This window comes from Setaria italica, chromosome IX, assembly GCF_000263155.2.
Source record: "Setaria italica strain Yugu1 chromosome IX, Setaria_italica_v2.0, whole genome shotgun sequence".
NCBI classification, from domain to species: domain Eukaryota; kingdom Viridiplantae; phylum Streptophyta; class Magnoliopsida; order Poales; family Poaceae; genus Setaria; species Setaria italica.
Genome location: NC_028458.1, coordinates 47,152,626 through 47,174,361, shown reverse-complemented (window position 1 = coordinate 47,174,361; position 21,736 = coordinate 47,152,626). Strand labels below are relative to the sequence as shown.

Here is a 21,736-nt window from a genome sequence, read left to right as displayed (position 1 = left end):
AAGCAGTCTCTCTCTTACTCTTTAGAGAACAGTGACCAACTCCGCATCCAATACGCCGGTGACCTGCAAAAGCGAGTTAGGCTTCGATCGTTAGGAGGCAAGATCATTTCTACTCAACCACAAGGTCCAAAATAGGGCTGCAGCACCAATTAAAATTTGATTTCTTAATTTACAAGGGAAGTTTCTAAGCCAAGTACCAAATAAATCAGCCATACAAAACCGGTGGTTGAAAACCAAAAGAGAATACTGATGGATGGGATTGGGACTCCATCGACTGTCCCGGTGGCCGGCGGCCATGCGGCCATTCTCGGTTCTTTGCGTTGCCATTGCGCGTTACATTGTCCGTTACTTGGGGTACCCAGACAATGTTGGGAAATTGCAGGAACGTAACGGATCAGCTGTACCTGTAGGGCAACAATTTATTACGTATCCCCTCTTGCCGTGCCGCAAAGTGGCATCGATCAATGGCATACGCTGAATGTCCACACGCCGCGGCAAATCCAGGCTCTGATTCGAAGACATGTCTAATGCAAGCTGAATCAGTTGTTTTCTTCAGCAAAGCAATTCTGATATGCCTTGCGGCTTGTCCCCTCATGCCTGAATGCCTCCATGCTTGGTTAATCAGTTTATCCTTCCTGAAGGTATTCCAAGGAGATTTTCCTGTACCTCTACCTTGAAATGTCATGTTGCTCCCACCATTTAAAACCTCTTCCATAGTACAATGTAACTATGATAAGAAAGTAGCCGATTAGATCTACATTTGCAGTCTTAATGTGTAAGCGAATAGGGGAAGCAAAAGCAATTGCAGTAGATAATTATGCCCCCTTCAGTAAGAAATTTTGGCAATTATTACATGGTCACTTGGCCTAGCACTCTAGCAGTTGTCCTCGAGCAAATAGATTGCCTCCCCCCACAACACAACAATCAAGTTACACTTACATCACTGATGTCTTGAAGGATTTTCCAGACACGAAATCACAAAAGTAGAAATCGATAAATATTCGAACTCCAGGGTCGATCTTCTCTGATAATGGAAGTAGTTCCTCAGCCAAGAGGACTCGGCTTTTGCAGGAACGAGGAAGGCCTCACATAACTGAACCCCACAAAGTTGCTGTTGGCTGCGACAGGGCTGGCCACTGGAGAGTCCAAGACGGGCATGCTCGTCCAGCACTCATCAAAGTTCGCAATGCAGGTCTTGCCAGCAACGTTCGGGCGGAAGCTTGGCTGGATCTGCCGGGCCTCCAGCCTCTTCCAGTTGATTGACTTGAACCACTTGTGGTTCTTTATTTCATCACTACCGCCTGTCCCGCTTCCCAGCCGTCTGCCAGCTTCTTTGTGCAGCAACTGCAAGGGTTGAGAGATTAGAGATGGTGACGACAGAATGAATCTCTATAAAGAAAAATGCCGATGGATGGGACAGTAGCGTTAAGGGCATATAGATTTCAGTCCACTCTAGATCTGGGGCTCCACAAGCACAGCACGAGCAATCTGTTCTTTTGAAGACTTGAGAAGTTTTATTCTACCAAATGGTAAATTTTGATACATGCATAAATGCATGGAAGCAAGGTAAAGACAAGAAGCAACTTACTCCTTTCAACAGAGAGTGAACTTCACTAGACAAATATGTTGGAAGCTTTATCTTCTCCTTCACTATCTTCTGCTGAATCTTGTCTCTGTTTCCACCAACAAACGGTGGCTGCCATATATGGCAAAAGAATTAGGATACAAAAAGGAGATATTAAACAAATCCCCAATGAAGCAAACATTTCCGGTCAGAAGCTTCCAGGTCAAACAACTCACCTTGCCTGTAAGCATTTCAAAAAGAAGGATTCCCACACTCCACCAATCGGCAGCCTTATCGTGACCTCGGCCCTGAACAATTTCTGGGGCCATGTACTCAACAGTACCGCACATTGAGTTTGATCTAGTGTTTTCATCAAATTCCTTTGCCACACCAAAGTCAGTCAGCATGGCCTAGAAATCAGACATGTCAGGAAGGAACAAAAAGAAATCAATATTAAAATGTATGAAGGGGGCAGAAGGGGGGGCAGAAGATATATTAATGGTTCCTTACATGACCATCAGCATCCAGTAAGATGTTCTCGGGCTTCAAGTCTCTATGCATAATACCATTGGCATGGAGGTGGGCTACAGCAGATACAATTTCAGCAGTATAGATGCGTGCAAGCTCCTCCCTGCATGATCAAAAGGTAGCTTATTAAAGCTAGTAATCATTTGATAGGCACAAAGTAGAACTATGAAACTAAATTACCTAAATAAACCCTGTTGGTAAAGCTGGAAGAAGAGATGGCCCCCATTTATGAAGTCTAGGACAAGGTAAAGTCGATACTTTGTCTGCCAAAATTGTGTAGTGTTTAATATTGGCAACAGGATACTGCCAAAAGTAGAGCATGAACATGGCAACAAAGAATAAACACATAAATGGCAACTGCCTACCTGAAAGGAGTACCTCAGCTGCACTACGAAAGGATGGTCAACTTTTGTCAGTATATCTCTCTCAGCTTTCATGTACTCGGCATGATTCTTCTCCACAACCTTGTCCTTCCTCATAACTTTCATTGCATATATTTCTGAAGTACCTTTCTTTCTCACCTGATAGACTTTGCCAAATGCTCCTTGGCCAACAAGCTTCAAGACTTCGAAGTCATCGAGTCCAACACCCTCATTCTCCTTTTTGACATCATCAAGCTCATCATCACTAAGGGGCCCTTGGTTAATTGGCTTTTCCTTAGAAGAGCACTCTGAAAGTTCCAATGAGCTCTCTGTCTCACGTAGGGTAAGCTTGCTGAATGGCAAAGCTTGGCTAACAAGAGATGATGGACCAACAAGAGAATGAGATCGCTTGACAATGACATCAGGGTCATTGTAAACCTCATCGTTGGACTCAGCCACAGGTGCTGGACTGTCTGGAGTGAGAATACTCACTTCTGTGGGAGTCTGGACTGCAGTAGGTCCGAAAACATCAGAAAAGTCGAACTCAACATTTTCAGATGGGACAACATCTGGAGGCCCCCCAGGCAGAAGTATCTTCCCTCTAAAGAGCTTGGGGCCCTGTGCACGAGCTGCTGAAACAGAGGTTATCTCAGAGGAAACCATCTTCAAGAACCTATGCGATTCAGCAGTTTAGAGCCGTGACCTAAGGAGTCTTGGGCCACAATTTAGCCGGGGCAGCTCCCCACAACCAATTCCCAGATTAACAAGAATGATGCCTTATAGGGCAGCTGACTAAGGGAGGCTCCCTCCGCAGATTCCCAGGACAATAGAAGATGCAGGGCTGCGAACAATGGCCTTGAACAAGTGGAAGTTTACAAAAACAACTGGGAACCCAAGAAATCCTGGAAGGAGGCAGGGTGGGAAGCTGCCACTGTTTCCCGCTGAACAGGAAACTTTGGATGCCACTGTTCTTCCTGAACTCATGAGATCAACTTGTCTATGGGCTGCAGGAAGAATAATAATATTGTTATTTCACAGAACGGCAGCTTGCTTGATGAACGTTGAAGAGGGAAACTAAGTAAAAAGAACTTCATGCTTGGATGATTACTGCATGATGTGTAACACGATATTGGTCAAAGCTTTCAGTACAAAACACACAGACTGTAAGATTATTGTAACATCCAGTGATAAGATGAATGCTCATGTTATGAACCTATGAACTCACATTTTATGGGAGCAACATGCATTCTCGTAGCATTCCTTGGTATATTTCTGTTGTTGTATTTAAAGTTTGTGCAAGCTATGATAAGTAGAGAATATGCATGAGCAAGAATTATATGGTCAAGCATGTTCACAAGATCTGCAAGAATTCAAAGAAGCACACAAGAAGGATGCCAAACTTATTTAATATGGATGAAAGAGAACAAAGAGACAACTAACAGCAAAGAATCAGATTCTATACAGGGAAATGCATCAGAATCAGTCAATTAGCTGTTCGAGTTGACAAACTATGCTAATGACTGAGTGGCTAAAAAAAGACATTTGATACTTTCAGTGTCGAATTGAACCAAAGACTAAAACTGTGAAACGATTTCAGTAAAACTGTTGAACATAATAGATAGGTCAGCAGTCAACATTGAAGAATGACAGCATTCCGCATTTAGCCCCCAAACCCAAGACCTTAACTAAAATTAACCCATAACGGCAACTCGTCCATCCCAAGCCAGATCTAGAAAACGACCAGTCGACCACCGCTACTCCACGTGCAGCCCTTGTCAGCACTGGGGGTCCAATTCACTTGCACCGTTATTCCTAGCATACCCGAGTGCTAAGAGAACAAAATCTATCACCTTGCAACACAAACATCCAACTGATCTCCTGGATGCTTTTGAGCAAGCCAAACACATCGGTAATGAATCCTCCTCAAGACCACACACGAAATTGACCTACAGAACCTAAATTTTCAAGTGCAGAGCGCAAAGATCAGTCACCAAGCCATACTGCAACCAAATTTCACCACCACCACCACTAGGAACCTCAAATCCACAGCCCCCCGGGCCTATCCCGCAGATCCATGGATGAACAAATCCCCACAGATCCAATCACCCAAACGAATCCCGGCGCCCAAACCAAGCCCCAAGAGACCTATCGCACACCACCCCCCGCGAGCAGCTTCATATTGGCGGACCAGAGAAAAATCTTATAAGTAAAGATCGGGGGGAAAGATAGCTCAACAAGGAACGTCAAGTAATCGGGAAGCGCGAACCTTTTTTTTTTTTGGAGGGAAGCGCGAGCCTAACCAAAGGGGAAAAGGAAACCGCGATGGAGAAGGGAGGAGAGGACGGGCGTGAGGAGCCGAGACCACGTACCTTCGCAGAGGGGAGCGAGCGGCGAGGCGAACGACGGGCGGCGGCGGCGGTTTGCTCGGGCGAGCTCGTGCGGTTGCGCGGCGAGGGGGCTATTATACTAGCAGCGGCGCGGCGGACGCGGGGCTCCGAAGGCGGGGAAGGGACGCGTGGCGGTGTTGCATTGGCTGGTTTCGTAGCGCCTCAGATCGTGAAGGTATACCGCCGGGGCCGGGGAATATGCTACGCTCAGCGGGTGGCCAAGTTGGACGGACCTGAGGCCCACTTTCAGCGACTCGTCGCGATGGTTTGCATGGGAGGTGGTGTTTAGATTCGTTTTCTTCACGAATGACTATTAATTCTACTTTTCGTTTCGCATTTGGGCCAATTGATTTATAGGTCAAGTCATCTTTGCATATAGATAAGATCTAGTTCACATATATGCTCGATCAAGTTTTTAATTCAGACGAGCAACTAGGCTATAAAACCAGTTGGTTAACATAGCGTGCTTCTGTTAAAATCATAAAAATTAAAGCTTTAAATATTGAATAATATTTTTGACATATGTAAGTAGTGAATAAATAAGGTGAAAGATTAAAAATGCCGTTGACTTGCACTTGACTAACTCAATCCACTTAAATCAACAAATTATTCGTAAAAATGTCGTATACCTTTTATGGAGTTGATACATGTACCTTGGAGTTAGGCACATGATGGTACAAAGCTACAAGTACTTTATACATATACGGAACTTTTACACTCTTATTCGACAAGGGGAGTGGTCAGATTTTCCTTGTACCCATTGATTTTTGAACTAGATTTTATCCATCGATTGTGATACGTGAACTCTTCGGACTTTCACCACACATCTCCCAAGCGAAATTTGGTTCCACGTGAAACAGGTCGATTTCTCTCTGTAGCTCACAAATTCCTGCCGATCACCCTCAATGCCTCGACACCTACCCTTTTTCAGGCTTTCCGCCCTGGTGGTAGGCCGTGGACGCGGAGCAACTTGGAAGAGCCGTGGGACGCTAGAAAACGTGAGAAACGGGGACCCCGGCAAACCTTCCGTCCCCGTCACTTCGATCGTGGCTGCACTGAGGGGTTTTTTCGACTGATTTGGACGTGGATGGAGGATTGGAGACCTTATCGGCTTCGAACGAGATGCTCACTTGTTTTTGCTATCCTTATCGCATTCTCGGTCGGTTCCTTCCCTGTTTGGACAATCACGGGGACGGCCTGTGGCCACTAGCTCACGCACCGGCCACCACAAATTGTTGCAGCCGCCCATCTTTTCTTCGCTTTGAAAATTCATAAAGAAAATACCCCCCCTAGCGGTTGCGTGAAGTAGCTAGTGTGCTTAGTAAGCTTTTTTTTTCTGTCCAGCAACGATGCGCATCGTAATAATTGGTTTTAGATTGGACATGCTCTAATTCCAATACGAGAATGTGAGATAGTGAACGATACTACTGCAAGCATCAAACTAAGAAGCAGAGAATTAAGTGAATACCCGGCAACATGGAACTCATTCTTGGGGATGTGGTCAGCATATGCATATAGGAGTATAGCAGATATGCTAAATATTTGGTTAGCATGTACTCCCTCCGTCCTAAATTAGAAGTCTGTTTTAGGTTTTGGTTAGTATATACTTCCTCCGTCCTAAATTAGAAGTTTGTTTTCGATTTTCTAGGGTTGTACATTTTCCTATATATTTAAATGTAACATATATTTAAGTGTATAATAAAACCTACTATTAAAATATTAAAATGATTTATAATTTTGAACAGAAAGAATAGTACAAAATATTTTACTCCGAGCAGATGCAGTTGCAGGAGCCACTCCAACCAGTGCATGCAGCCCGCAGAGTTGTTGTAGAAGCTGCAGCCAGCCGCACAGTAGCAGTACAACAAGGCAACCAAGAGAGGAACCAAATGTTACGCAGGTACTTGTTGGGCTGCTACGACAGCTGCGAGGCCAGCAGCCGAGTGGCTAGGCTGCTACGGCAGGTGGTTAGCCCGGCAGCCGAGCAACTAGGCTGCCAGCCGGAGCCGGAGCTGCAGCCGCTAAAGGTTGTTGTAAGTAGATCCATTAGCTTCTTATATTTGGATTTGGTGCAGAGAAATACAAAGCAATACAAGGGACGTAGCCCGCGCACAGAGCATTACCTCTTTTATCTTTGAAAACCTTTATGTCTTATGAATGCGTATTTTTTTTGCAAGTAGTAGATGGCATGCTTCTTGATATCGAGACATCTTAGTGACTATGTTAATCTTAAGATTAGGCGCTAGCTAGTCATGGGAGCATTTAAAAATTCCATCGTGATGTTACAATGATTTTTATCCTTGACCAAGTATATACACGATCTGCATACCTGTTAAGTGTATAGCTTGATTAGTGATGTGGAGCAAGTTTACCTTTTATGCTGTGTTCTCCCTCTAAAAAATGGTCCAAAGTGATAATGGAGCCAGTTTGTTGTATAATCAAGATAGAAAGCTACACCATGTCGTAAATATCGTTTTTTTAAAAAATATTGCATAAATCGGTGACTCAAATTAGTGATCACAGAAATGCAAATGCTACCACGAGACTTATCTCCTCTCTTTGTTTAGCAAGTCGGAACCACACAAATGGCGCACAATCTTCTTATCCTCCAAGGTGGGCGTACAAATACGTTTCTCGTCATGCGAGACGTATTCTCATATTTCGAACCGTTTCGGTGTCTTCAACGAGGAAGCGTTGCGAAAACTCTGTTTCACTTCGACGTACACGAACTCGTTTCGCTTCCCCCATCCACGCAATCCCATCCTGTCGTCTCCGCTGGACCTCCTCTCCGACCACTCGATCAATCCGGGTTGCAGCGATGTGCTCCTGCGCCTGCGCGCGCCTCCCGCACCCGCTCTTCAGGCCCACCCCGAGCCCAAATCCCCAGCCCGCCTTCCCGCAAGGCCCGACCCCAGCCCGGAGTCGTGCCCTCGTCGCGCGCGCGGGCGCCGCCGCACGGGACGACGCGCATTCGCCGCCGTCCAGCTTCGACTTCCTCGCGCTGAAGCGGGAGCTTGAGCTGGAGGAGGAGGAGGGGGCGGTGGTGGCTGTCGAGGCGGATGAGGAACGGGGAGCTGTCAGCGAGGGCGATGGGGAGAGGGAGGCGGAGAGGAGTGCGGGAGGTACGAGGCAGCGGCGGCGGCGGAGGCAGATGGCGAGGCGATCGGCTCTGCTAGCGAAGCAGGTGATCAGCGTGAGCTCGGCCCGGAGCCTTGGGTTCGTATCGCAGCTCTGGGTCGACGCCGCCTCGGTACGTACGGGCTGCTGCTCTCTGCACTTGTTTTGTTTGGGTTTGGTGGAGCTCTGCGAGCTTGCGAGTTGTGACTCTGGATTCTGGACAGTTCATGACGGCGATTAGCATTTACAGTTTACAGCATCGTTCAGTTGCCATGTTGCTTTAGTCCTTTTCATATCTGTATCAATGGTAGGGTCTATGATCGCAGCGTAATGTGCTTAGTGTATTTGCTGGATTGGCTTTAACTGTGACATAGTTTCTTATTTGAAATGTCAACTCTGAGTCTCTGATACCCTTAGTGTAACAATATGTCAACTCTGGGAGGGTGCAAATGTTTCGAAGGTCCACGTAGTACAACAGCTAGAGTTTCAACAACTTTCAGAAGATAGGTTCGATATGGTCAAGCAGAAAAGTGTTGTGTAGAATATATATCTCCCAATTCCTAACTTAAACTCTAAGTGGTGTTACACTGCATGGAAGTGTTTCTATTCTATACAGGCCCTAGTACAGGACAGGATATGGATCGCCATTGCCAGGTTGGGAGGATGTGGGAAGTTTATGTGCCAGTTGGGGGTACAGGTATAGGCAGAGAGGGGCTTGGGTTCAGGCTTTGGCCTAGTGTGTCTTATCTGCATTCACCATTTACTGGTCACTAATAGGTTATATCTTTGGGTTATTCGAGAAGTCCCTTGCTGACTGTAAAAACTAAGAACCGAAAAGCGGTGGTTTTGTCATTCACAACTTACAGCTCCAGTGGGTCTTGACTCCAAATTACACTGGAAAAAAGGTCTATACCTAAGCAAAGATGACGATAGACAATAAAATTCACGCCAGCACTGCATCATCTTCAGGAGAACACACCTCAATTAATTGCAATTTGTAATGCCCAGCCAGTATCTTCTTTGATATAAGTCATCAGTCCTACCTGAATTTTCTGGTTCATACCTTCAGAACTGGCTTCTGCTCACCTTTTCACCTCATCATTTGTGTCAATCTAGCTATATTAGAGAAGGTAGGCTATAGTAGTGAAAGTAAATTGTCTAATCTATCATTTGATGCTGGTGAAGCTTTTTAAGATGCCTCTTCTGTGCAATGGTGCTTATCAAGCTAACAATATTGTGTTACCATAGCACTTTCCAGCCTAGGGCTGCCTATGATTCCTGACCTATAAGATTAGTGTTAGGACCGAATCTTATCTATTTGGAAGGTTATCCTTATGAATAGAGATTAGAGAATATTATAATGAAATATTGGGAGGCTCGACCTCTATAAAGAAGAGGCACATACTACCATTAGAATGAAGCATGAAGAAAGAACAAGCCATTCTGTTGACGCAAAATCTGGGCTTCAAGCTTCTGCGTTGAACAACACGGAGGACCTGGGAGATCTGCTTAACTCCAGTGCAGGCTCCAAATCGGCTCCCGTAGGTGCGCGGCGAGCCAGTCAATTTGACATGCAATTGATAAGATAAACGTAAAATTCATGAGCCGATAGGCGGCGAAGCCTTAGAGCTCATAGGTAGGCGTTCTTTGAATAAACTCCGTTAAGATATATTCAATGTAATCATGCGGTGTAAACAAATAGAAGCATTAATGGCATGTGCCATTAGCAGTATGAGCCGACGGGCTAAGATAGAAGCAATGTAAAACAACAACCATGAAAGGGAGCCCTTGCCAACCATGCGCACATCAGATAGACTAACATATCTAGTCAATGTCTTGATAAGTGTAATTGAACTTAGACAGGGTAACACGAATGAGAGGGCATTGACATCAATCTATTAACCTAAAAGATTAGAACACAAACAAGGACCTCTTGGCTACCGCTTACAAGCTAATTAAGCTAATAAAACCTAATCAATGTCATGACCGTGTAATTGAACTTAGACAAGGTAACACGGTAAGAGGGCATTAACTTCGGCCCATTAACTCAACTAGACAAGCTCGCAGCAGCAAGGCCTTGTATGCTTCCGTGAGGTACGGATAAGACCGACCGAAGCATCGGCTCTCAACAGTAGCGTGCTGACGTCAAGGGCCCGACGGTTAACAATACGAGGGGCAGGAATAAAGATCTATCGGATCTAGCATATATAAAGCAATAAAAGCATCCAAGATCTACTAGCTGATACGATCTAATAACTGTGAATGTTTAAACAAGGCAAGGGAGCCGATGAAGACAACCTAACCAGATCTAAACTGTTCGATAACTGTGAGCAACGTCGGAGACAAGCAGAATATTGGACAAAGCCTAGAAAGTTCTACTTGCAATCTAAGTTAACTCAATAACTAGCCACACAACCGAATATCAGAATATAAGACTTAACTTAGAAAGTTCTGATAGAGATCGTAATGACCGGGTGACGGTACTTACAAGCTCGCCTGAGATCGAAGCCGATGGAGCCCTGCGCGCTAGAAGAAACTCATCGGGAAATTACATTACTCCTACTCCTAAGGGTTGGTGGCGGGCGCCGAAAGGTTTGTATTGATTGATCGAGAGATGTCTGTTACAATGGCTAGGGGTACATATTTATACCCTAGACTAATGACTCCTAGTCAGCTACGATAATGACTCGTACAAAACTTGCCTAACAATAAATATCTAAACAAAAGGAAATATTAAGATACATGGACTCTAATTCCCTTTATGTAGAATCCCTCTCGATGAAGCTTTTGTCTTGTATCGTCATCAGGTTCTTGTTTCCTTTCCTTTCATACGTGAGCTATTAACACGCAACTTTGCTTCCTCCGTATGAACCTGAACATGCAACACTTAGACTCTCTAGGGATCTCACAGGCTCGATATGTATGTTTCCTTTCCTTTTAAGAAAAGAATATTCCTTTCCTTATTCCAGGCTTTATGGGATTTTATCAGCCAAAATCCGGTGTCAACACATTCCCATATATAGTCTCCTATTACCTCAATGAAACATCCAAGATGCTGCCATGCAGCCTCCTTCGCAGCGATAATTACCCAAATTATGCAAGGATCATTACATTCCTTATGACTGAGTCATGTTATTGTTGTATAAGTTTAAAAATTCAAAATAATATGCAATGCAGACATCCGAAACCTATTGACGGTCTACAATCACTGGCTAGATCTCATGGAGAATCTAGTAGCAGTAGCTAAGATCCGTAGTTCCCCACTGTTCCCTACAAGTAAATAGATGAAGGCATACTGTATACACCACACTTCACCTTCCACTTTTCTTGAGCTAGTTGCTAGGCATCTCTGCTTGTTTGAAGACAACCATTTCTGTGTGGCAACTATATTCTACTCTGCTGTTTCTTCCTTATCTCCCATTGCAAACTTTCCTAATCCCTTCTATGCCATCCGTTGCACATGACATGTGGGCCAGAAGCCCAGGACCCACATTGTCAGTGAGACAAGCTGGATCTTTTCAAGTTTACAGTGGCGTGAAAGGAATTATTCCTAAAAGATAAACCTGCTTCTACATTGAATTAGGCGTTACCATAAATGACAACAGGTAGTAGTCAATTCTTAAAGTGATATCATCTTTTCTTTATACAATCCCATTCTATTTTTTTTTCAGTGGATTGTTGCACTGGTTGAAGTGAGGCCAAGCTTGCTTTCAGGGGAAGCAGAGAAATTCCTTTTTGAGGACATATGTCAGGTGCCGTTGTACTGAATACTCGATCATCTCCCCCCCCCCCCCCCCCCCCCCACTAAAAGACACACACGCACAGCTCTATCTTTGTTGTCCATACAAACATAAGGGAGAATATGTTCTTATATCCAGTATAGCACCAATTTAACTGATGTGCGAGGAATGGATACCTTTTGTAGGTTGGAGATGTGGTGCTTGTTGAGGATGAATCTGTGATCGAGAATGAATATAATCTGGTTGGATTGCACAGCTTGGTATGTCAGCTTTATTAATTGGAACAAGGTTTATTAACCATAGTCCATCAAACTATATTTGTTCAGCGAATAATTCAAATTAAAGAACAACCTCTGTGGAATTCTCTTTTTCCCATGTGTACAATCTTCCTTCAAAAGGGTGCAGTTTCTTTGTCTCAAATTGCTCACAATGTGAGCACTGCTTGATTTCCCCCCTCTTTTCAAGTACAAAAACTATTCAAATGTTTTGATATTTAACAACATGATAATCTTGTTAGGTGGGCTACAATGTTGTAACTTCCAGGCGGCGCAATGTTGGCAAGGTGAGTCCATGTGGTCTTTAAAGAGAGGTAATCTGCATGATTTCATTTCCTATTTGCATCTAAATATTGAACTTGAATTTGGATTATTTTAAGTTCACTTTTTTTAACCCTTAGGTGCGTGGCTTCACATTCGACATCAATTCAGGTGCTATGGAGTCTCTTGAGCTTGACTCGTTTGGGTTTTCTATCATCCCTTCTAGTCTGGTAATTCGATTCAAATCCTGATCTTGCTTTACATACAATCCTGCTGAATACTATTCTGCTGCTGTCTTGATACACCACTTGGTTTTGTTTTCAGGTAAGTACATACTGTTTGTTTGTGGAAGATGTGCTGGATATACTCTCTGATACAATCGTGGTGCACGAAGATGCAGTCTCCCGGGTTCAACGGTTAACACAGGTCTGCATTACTGACTGATTCTGATACAATCACTTAACTTATACATTGTTAAATAAACCTTGAAAAGTGTTTATATTGGATTAAGAGAAAACCTTTGTTGAGTTAAAGTAACCTTTAACTGAATTTTAGGGCATTTTGGGCACTCAAAACATCCGTGGACCTGGCGGTGGTGAGATGGATGGGTACCGTAGGTCTGGGAGAAGAACGAATAGTCAGGGAGGCCGAAAAATCCATAGGAAAGCGAAGGATCCCGAGGATGAATTTGAGCTTCCAATGGACTATTGATACATCGTACTGGTTGCATTCTTGCATGACGAGGAAACTCTCCCTGCCAGTATTGAGTATTCTGGTTAGTGCCACTTTCTCTGCTGGTCAGTAGTCAATACTAGGATATTGCTTTAGTTGTTGTACATATTGGAGGATCACGATTGACGAAAGGCCGGCCCTTTCAACATGGTCATCGTTTGGTCGCTTTGGCCCGGTGGGTTAGTGAAAAGCGAGTTCGTTTTGTCATGTGATGATGGAGCCAAACCCTTTTGACTCCGCATGGCACTGAATGCACTATATCTGTATAATCATACAGTGATGCAGTACTATACTACTGGTGGTATTCAGTGATGGCTGATGGATAGTCTATTGTCTCACTTTCTGTTGCCTGGTAACCTTTTGCCAGTGGAGGCCCATATGCAGCGAGTGACTTGCCGACCTTAGTTAAACTGGGCCCTACACTACACTCTTGGCACTAGTACAGCGACCAACCAGCTTAGCCATCACTATCCGTCTGTGATCTGTCCCTGTGTGAATGCATTTTTGAGGGGTTGAAATGGAGGGGACCTGGCCTGATGAATGCCCCGTTTACATTCACGCCCACCAGTTTCCGCCGGCCAATTGATGGCACCAGCCGACGCTCGCCCGAGCAAAGTCAATACTGCCGGCGTGCAGCGAAGATGGCCATCGTTCCCCACAGTTGCTGCAGGCTGATGCTGGCTGGCCGCCTGGTCCGCATCGCTGGTGATGGCCAACCTGGAAGCTGAACGGAGACGGGGCCACGGGGGCCAGCCGGCCAGCTACACGAGTAACCAAATACCTCTCGTGATGCCAAGGTACCTGGCGTTTGCGCCGTCTCGTCCCTTCACATGGCCCGCCCGAGGGGCAGCAGAGTGCCGCGCGTTTCTTTTCACGTTAGTGAGGGGCTATTCTGCTGGACTTATAAGCCGGTTGAAAATTGATTTGTTGTGAGAGAAAAATACTGTTTGGTGGCTAATAAACCGACTGATAAGTTGAAGCGAACAAAGCGAGGATCTCCAGACGACCGTGCACATGGGGCGTGCCCGTGCGGAGGCGCGAGATCTCCGTCTCACCGGCAGTCCGCGCTCCCTGAATTATGAATGCGTTATGCCCTTCTGGGAACTCGCTGCCCTCTCCTCCTATGCAATATGGATCAGCTGGTAAACTGGTAGCAGCGGCAGTACGCGACCGTAGTAGCCTAGTGGCTAGTAGCTTCGCTTCTCCAGAACCCGTTACGGAGCGTACAGCAAGACCGTTGCACTTCCGTGACCCGGTATCTGGCATGGAGTACTCCGTACTCCGGAACGGGGAGCGGATATCGGCCGCGGCTATCACCGCCGCGTGAAGTCATAGAGAGTTGAGTTTGACTAAAGCAAGACCTACTGGGCTACTACTTGTGTGTCGCAGACTTGCACTACCACCGACCCACCAAACACAGATCGAGAAGACGAGAAGAAGATGACAAAGGGGACTTCTGTTAGGCCTGTTTAGTTCCCAATTTGGGAGTGGTAAAATTGTCATTTTGCCATAAATGCACAACTGTAGCATTTCGTTTGTATTTGTAAATTATTGTTCAAACATTGACTAATTAGGCTCAAAAGATTCGTCTCACAAAGTACAATAAAACTGTACAATTAGTTTTTAATTTTATCTATATTTAGTATTCCATGTATGTACCGCAAATTTGATGTGATGGGAAATCTTCTTTTGTATAGTGCTAAAGTTGAAATTTTGGGAACTAAACAAGCCCGCAGCACCTCTCGTCCTCTCAAGTCCCATCCACTGGCTTGGCTCGACTCGACAGGGTAGTCAGGCAAATTGCACCGCGAGTCCATGGACGGAACCAACCAGTGACTAACCGCCAGGCAAATTGGCACGCCGGCACATGACACGCGCGGACAGAACCCCGGGCCCCGCACGCCGTTACGGCGGCAACCGGGCACCACGAGTCCACTACTCCACCATAAGCTCCAGTCTGAGCGCCGGGATGAGGTGGCGGCCGGGAGGGCTCTCCGCCTCTCTTCAGTCTCCGACCATGACCGGCGCCCCGCTGCCCCGCCGCGCGACGCGGCTCGGTCTCGCCCGCCCGCCTACGCCAACCCGCTCAAGTTCAACGAAGCCGCGGCCCGCGGAGGGCGAGCGGCCGTCAGGTCAACACATCCCCCGGCCAGCCAACCAGTCAACTGTCAACCCGCGCCCGCTTCCTGTTGCTGTTTATTTTACCGCGCACACGTTTGACCACGGACCGGGGCGTGTCCCTTTCCCTGGTCCCCTTGGGCCTCCGCCTGCTCCCTCCTCTTCCTCCCAATCACCCTCACTCTGTAGCTCCGTTCACACCGGTGATGGGGCGCTAGCTTCCCTCCTTCCCCAGTCAACTGCTCACCTCGCCGCGGGAACGGCGACTTGTTTTTCTTATCTATTTATATTAGTGTTCCGGTCGTTTTTGCGGCCTCTTGCGAAGCGAGTGCGGCATAACTTCCAAGAACTGGGGTTCGAGGAAGAAACAAGGGGAAGGAGAACGCGACGCGGCCTGGGCTCGGAAGAGGATAGGACGAGGAGGAAGCGTCCAGAGGCTACAGACCCCTGCAGAAAGGTGAGTTCTTGGGCTTGGCTGCCCTCTCTCTCTCTCTCTCTCTCTCTCTCTCTCTCTCTCTCTCTCTCTCTCTCTCTCTCTCCCAACTGAGGATTCTAATCACGGGTACGGTAGCTTGATCCAGTCGGTGGCTTGAGATTGGAGTCTGGCCGGTAGCGTCTCTCGGCTATCCCCTTTTCCCCAGGCTAGTTCAGGGCTGCTCTGAATTCTGAATGTACAAGTAGGGTGATTCGGGTGTTGATGATGCCAAGGAGTTGATTCTTGCTTGTCTTGCTGTCCTGCCTTTGCGAGATCGCATGTTTTTAGGCTAGGAGATTCTGCTCCGACGTTTGTGGGTGCTTTGTGCTACCTACCAGCCATCATGGCAACATTAACTCTTTCTGAAAGAGGTCTTTTGCGGTCTTTGTAACGGTGCCGAAATTATCACTCTTTCTAAAAGCGTTGGTTATAGTTGAACATTTTGGGTGTTTGTTCAAGTACTGTAGATTAATTTTGCAGGAGGCTGTGATTTCTGGGGGCAGCTGGGGGATGATTGATGACCTCGTGATTCATGAACAGGACAAAGGGGTTAGGACAATTAGTGGCTTTTGAATTCTAAAGAAATCACTAGCGTTTTCAGTTTGTTATTCTTTTTTTCCGTCAGTGAATTCTTGTGGTTCCTACTTTTATTTTGCCATTAGATCAGAAGGACCGGTTGTTCTCATTGTGCTGCGTGCAAATTTTAACTGCAGAGCAAGTTTTCATGCTACGAATCCAACAAAGACTCTTATTCTGCTCTGCAACTGAGATTCTGATCCTCTTTCCCTTGAATTTTTGCAGCAGCAGGAGTCTTCTGGTATTAGAACTCAGGATTGATAGACACATCCTTCACAACCTTAGCTACTTGGTGGTCACTGGTAACTGCAGCCTGAAATTGTGAGCTGTGGGTGATGTTATGGTCCTTTCTTCCTTGATGGCAAACACAGAAGGTTATCGCCTTGTGAGATGCCCAAAGTGTTTGAACGTTCTCCCAGAACCGCCCAATGTTGCGGTCTACAGGTGCGGTGGATGTGGCACCACTCTGCGAGGTAAGGATAATTCACTGTGCTAACAAGGATACCTAATGCTTACCATTTGTTTGTTAATTTGTTTCTCAAGTGCGCCTTCATGTTGCGCTTATGCAGCTAAAATTCGGGCTAGCAATGGACAACATGTGGCCAAGAAACAAGTTCGGCAAGACTCTGACAATTACTCGGTTGCTACCACGGCGAGCAATGGCGTGCCTCGGCAAACCAAAGATCATGCTTCCACTGAAATTACCATGGACAGCTCTTGCATTGCCGATGCTCCTAGCACCGAGCATGGCAGAAATGGCACAGGGAGCAATGAGAGTGGTGATGTCGTGCCACCTGAGAAGAATGATTTGGAGGTTGAGAATAAAGAGAGCAAAGATCATCACGATTTTGAAGGCCAGGATACCAACTCAAGGATGGAAGATCCTGCTGATCTGGAAAACTCCAATGGAAAGAGCACATGTGGAGATTCTGGCGAAGTAGAAAACCACATCATGGAACAACCTGCAGAGAATTCAGAGACTTGCAGAGTAAGAGAAGATGATGGTACGGAATGCCACTTGAATGCTTCTGAAAACAACATGCTTTCTTCTGAGATGAGCAAAGCAGCTGTCAATATGCAAGATGCTGAGCAGAAGGAATCAAGCCAAGAGCAGAAGGAATCAGGCCAAGCCGAGCATGCAGCAAACAAGAAGAGTTATCTTGTGAGGGTACTGTCTCGGTCTTGTGATCTCCGAGCAACGGTTAACTCGCTTGATTTCCATTCCGCACGGACTTCTCTTCAGTCAAAAAGCTTCAGAGCAAGTGAACCTCTCCAATCGAAGATCATGAACACGGTGGATGAACTGAAGGACGACCTTTCTGAATTGTTCCATAAACCCTCAGAATCCAAGCCGAAGGCTTATCCTCCACGCCCTTCCAAACAAGATGGCCACATGACTCGTGCAGCACTCACATCCAGTGCACCGCTTGCAGCATACCATCCTGCTGCCAAGCATTCTGGCTACGCAGCTCGCATAAGCAGGTCTGGCCAGGTCGCTCCCCGTGGCCTGCCCTCGCTGCGTTACCGCCGGCACAGGGTTTATCCGTGCCATCACAACGTGCAAATGGAAATGAGACCCTGCCGTCACGAGTGCTGCCACAGCTGCCAGCCACCCTGTTACAGATCCTGCAAGCAAGAGCCCGCGGCGATGCACAAGCCACCACCGGCCAAGGAGATCAAGCGCCGCCCCGTGCCCAGAAACCACTGCCGGCCGGTCCTCCGCGGTGCCCCGTTCGTGATCTGCTCCAACTGCGTCAGGCTCGTCCAGCTGCCCACCGACTTCGCCGTCCCGAGCAGAGGGACGCGCCGGCTCCAGTGCGGCTCCTGCTCCGAGGTCCTGTCCTACTCCTACAGGGACCCCGGCAGGAAGAAGCCGCAGTCGCCGTTCGGGGGCGACGAGTACAGCACGGACGACTACGAGGCCCACGTCCACCACCAGGCCGCTGCCGACGACCACCACTACGCCGCCGCCGGCTTCGAGCAGGCGGACCCGGTGTCCTACTCGGAGGAGTACGGGCTCTCGTTCGGCGTGAGCCAGTCGACCAGCACCGAGGACGGGCAGCCGCTGTACGTGTCGAGGAACTCGTCCTTCAACACCGTCGACGAGAGGGCGGGGGGCAGGGACGGCAAGCTCCACCGGCTGATGGGGTACTCGTCGGCGAGCGAGCTGCTGCGCCACTCCCCGGACCTGTTCGAGAGCTTCGACGGGCGCGCGCCCAACAACGCGAGAGCGCATCATGTCGTCGACAGGAAGGGCAAAGGCGTCTGCCATGGAGGGGAACCAGACGATGCGGGGAAGCGATCGATGGCCAGGAGCGGTGGCCTGCCGCTCCAGGGGATCCTGAAGAAGGGGATCCATAGCCTGGAATCGCTCAAGCTCAGGTCGTAGATCACGCAGACCATTTGTTGCTTGGCAGGAGCGCAGCGAGTTTAGGAGGTGACAGCACAAAACATGACAGCCAACAGGTTTAGATTTAGGCTTAGTCGCTGGCGTTCTGATGGGTGTTTTCTAGTGTGGTTAGGCATTCTGATCGGTGTGTTGAGTTTGCTTTGCAGTTCATCTGTGCTTGAAGAGTTGGTTGGTTTGGCAATTTTTTGTGTGCTCTTTGACGTGTGTATCTATGTAGGGTTTGCACTCGGCACAGATGCTGATGTGTTCGGCTGTGATTTTTTGCTGCTGATTCAATAGTGTTTTGTGAGAGAGAATAAGCTGCAGTACGGCTGATTCAGCCCGCTGAAAAGGGCAGCCGAATGCGAGGTGACCACCGGAGCTAAAGACTGACTTCCCCCCAGCTTGGCAGGATGGCTGAACTCTGCCAAACTGCAGGTTTGGCTCGGGCTGTGCTTTCTTCAGGACGTGAAAAGCACGAAAGCAACCGTCCTCATCCCCGTTTGCCAGTCAAAACAACGACAGAGGTGATGCTCATGCTCGTACTTCGTAGCGCATTGCTGTCCATCGGTCCACTTCGTGCGTATGCTTCTCCTGAAAAATTCCTGAGCCACAAAGTTTACTAGATGGCCCGCGCTAGCTAGCTTTTTATACCAATATTTGAATATTTTATTTCTAAATAAAAAGATATAAATAATTGTATTTTTGTCATGTTATTGTAACAACCAATATATTATCATCCTTTTTATTGTCATATTCTGTGGCGTATCTTTTTCAATAGGAATTTATGAGAAAAGGGAATACCTTATATAGAAACACATTTTTTTATTTACCAAGCAACATAAAGATCTATACGTTTTTCACGTTAATATAATTTTTTTGATTTTTTATTTGCGACGTACATTTTTGTTTGTAAGTTTTTGCTACGTTGACAAAATATCCTTATATTTTAGTAGAATGTTCTAATAATTAGAATTTAATTTTGAGTTTGACCTTTGTAGTTGTTATTATATATCCAAATCTCCTTTCCTTTATTTGTTCTCGGATCACCGGTTGCTATAGCCTTGTACATGCATCATCCCATTTAACTTATGACTGTTGCACCTTTTCCCCAATATGTTGTTGTGGCTAGGAAGCTATATCATTAGTCTTTATGCTCATCACCTCTCTCTCCTGCTACTGCTCTGAAGGAGAGTTACCTGCTACGCTTTGATCACCAAAGACGCATGCTTGATTGTATCCGAATAATCAATGTTCCCTCTCGTTGAACGCTACACTTAGAATGCCATGCCCCGCATGCCAAGCATTGATTTTCGAGTTGTTTTTAATTAGATCGCACCATCACTTTGCCTAGACTTTCCCAGCTTCATGGCCGTGATTATGCCTTGACTTTCATGATTTTTTTCTCTGCTAGTTCCTCCTTGGAATCATTGGGGCTCAAAGGAATTTCTACACTTTTGGAGGACGGACCAGGGGGGCAGAAGAAATGCCATCTCAACAGATTTTTCTTCTCGTGTGCATGTAGGAGGAGGGTGTTTGAATTTATTTATTTGTCCATCCTTTGATTCAAGGAAGATCATATTAATATGGATACTAAATAAGAGAGTAGACTGTATGCATTTGATTGGTAGTTGTATTAGAATATGTTGGGATTTTTTTATTTATTTCTTTTGTCGGAGTATCAACTATGAACAATTATTTTTTAACGTAGGAAAGAATGGACTCTTATTTGTATCTACCCTAATCAAATGATCCGAACCGTTACATATTTATTAGTCGTATTCAACATGGACTTTTTAAGTTAGTCTAGGCTGTTAGATCTTCATAAACCTAACGGTGTATATTTTTCTTTTCCGGTTAACGTGATAATTTCTAGTTTGTCCCCCAACAACATTGTTGCTTATATTTGACCATCAATACTTATCGACGGACGATGAATGACATTGGTATTAACCATGGCGATGCACGCAAGGTGAGAGATGACATGTAAAGGAACGTATAAGGCGAGAGGATGCATGGCAATAAAAGGTTACGTCCAACTCATTTTTTCGGAGCGCTCTTTTCTTTAATCCCATCATAATTCCAAATGGACAAAGATTGTATTTTTATTTAGTTAAATTACATCTTTCATGGGATATTTATTATTACATTGTTTGTGTCGATTCATTTAATTGGATTTGATTATTTCTTTATATATCAAAACATTTTATACATTTTATTTTATATATTAACTAATTATATTATAAATGGGTTATTCATTTAAGAATTTTGATTCCCAATATCCAGGGCAATTGGAGAAGCATTTTTTTTCATTATTTTAAACAAAGATTTATTTATTGATTAGTTGTATTTGGCATGGACTATTTATTTAGCTTTATTACTTCCCAAACCTTGTAAAAGTCCGCTTCTAATTTTATTTTTTAAATATTTCATATATATATATATATATTGATTAGTTGTATTTGTTATGAACTCTTAGGATTACTGTAGTTCGTTAGATCATCATATCCTTTTCTTTTTAATTAACGTGAGAATTTTTAAACTCTTTAAATATGGTGGCTTCTTTTAATTACTATTAATACGATAATGAAGAATCACTGTCCATGTTGTTTGAGTTCCAGTCGACAGAACATAGAAAAATACTTTTCTGCTAGAAAACATTGTGCAACCAAAATTAATTGTATCAATTGCACTAATGTTTTATTTATACATTGAGTGTGAGCATATACTATGTATCAGAGTCGGTCATAGGACCTGACCGGCCTAACCTCGTGACGTGAACTTCCCCTTTTTTACATATTTAGAAACGGACACGGTTTATGATGTCATCTTTCTTTCTTTTTTTGAGGCTTTTTGCACTTAACCGGAGTCATGATTATGGAAAGATGGCCATATGGAGTCCAATTCCCGTAGAAAATAGCAGTAGGCCTTTTTACAATGGACTCCAAGTTTGATAACAATATCAAATGTTTAACTTAATATGGATTCTTTAGATTCTTTGTTCTTTAGAATAATATAGACTGTTACACTAAGGTGACTTCTTTTAACTAAGGTGACTTCTTTTAAGAGTTGTATTTTCTGATTAATGTCTCGGCGAACGATGACGTGAAGATAATAGATAGATGACGTGAACCGAAATGCACGACCCTGGCTTGTTACGCGACGTCAGTCGCCACAATCGCACGAGCTTCATACAGCTCAGAACCGGAGTG

The 21,736-nt window shown here is 45.5% G+C and overlaps 3 protein-coding genes across 5 annotated transcripts; 2 read left to right on the top strand and 1 right to left on the bottom strand.

Moving 5' to 3' along the window:
• Window positions 1-786: 786 nt before the first annotated feature.
• Window positions 787-4,975, bottom strand: LOC101762974 (serine/threonine-protein kinase AtPK2/AtPK19). The gene is made up of 7 exons (XM_004984418.4): window positions 4,824-4,975; window positions 2,458-3,458; window positions 2,273-2,355; window positions 2,075-2,195; window positions 1,801-1,974; window positions 1,589-1,696; window positions 787-1,344 (listed from the first exon to the last, which is right to left on the bottom strand). The coding sequence occupies exons 2-7, from the start codon at window positions 3,115-3,117 to the stop codon at window positions 1,045-1,047; spliced, it is 1,446 nt and encodes a 481-aa protein (XP_004984475.1). The 5' UTR covers window positions 3,118-3,458; window positions 4,824-4,975; the 3' UTR covers window positions 787-1,044.
• A 2,610-nt stretch (window positions 4,976-7,585) lies between these two features.
• LOC101762568 lies at window positions 7,586-13,304 on the top strand. Its single transcript, XM_004984417.4, has 7 exons — window positions 7,586-8,091; window positions 11,630-11,710; window positions 11,884-11,958; window positions 12,216-12,260; window positions 12,375-12,464; window positions 12,559-12,660; window positions 12,790-13,304. Exons 1-7 carry the CDS (start codon window positions 7,660-7,662, stop codon window positions 12,943-12,945), a joined length of 981 nt encoding a protein of 326 aa, XP_004984474.1. The 5' UTR covers window positions 7,586-7,659; the 3' UTR covers window positions 12,946-13,304.
• Window positions 13,305-15,212: 1,908 nt separating this feature from the next.
• LOC101762165 (protein ENHANCED DISEASE RESISTANCE 4) lies at window positions 15,213-18,836 on the top strand. 3 transcript variants are annotated; one of them, XM_012843057.2, is made up of 3 exons: window positions 15,213-15,541; window positions 16,361-16,608; window positions 16,705-18,836. In XM_012843057.2, the coding sequence occupies exons 2-3, from the start codon at window positions 16,476-16,478 to the stop codon at window positions 18,522-18,524; spliced, it is 1,953 nt and encodes a 650-aa protein (XP_012698511.1). In that variant the 5' UTR covers window positions 15,213-15,541; window positions 16,361-16,475; the 3' UTR covers window positions 18,525-18,836. The 3 variants fall into 3 exon arrangements, with proteins under 3 accessions (XP_012698511.1, XP_022679051.1, XP_022679050.1); XM_022823316.1 differs by lacking the exon at window positions 15,213-15,541 and adding an exon at window positions 15,604-15,693; XM_022823315.1 differs by lacking the exon at window positions 15,213-15,541 and adding an exon at window positions 15,707-16,108.
• The last annotated feature ends 2,900 nt before the right edge of the window (window positions 18,837-21,736 follow it).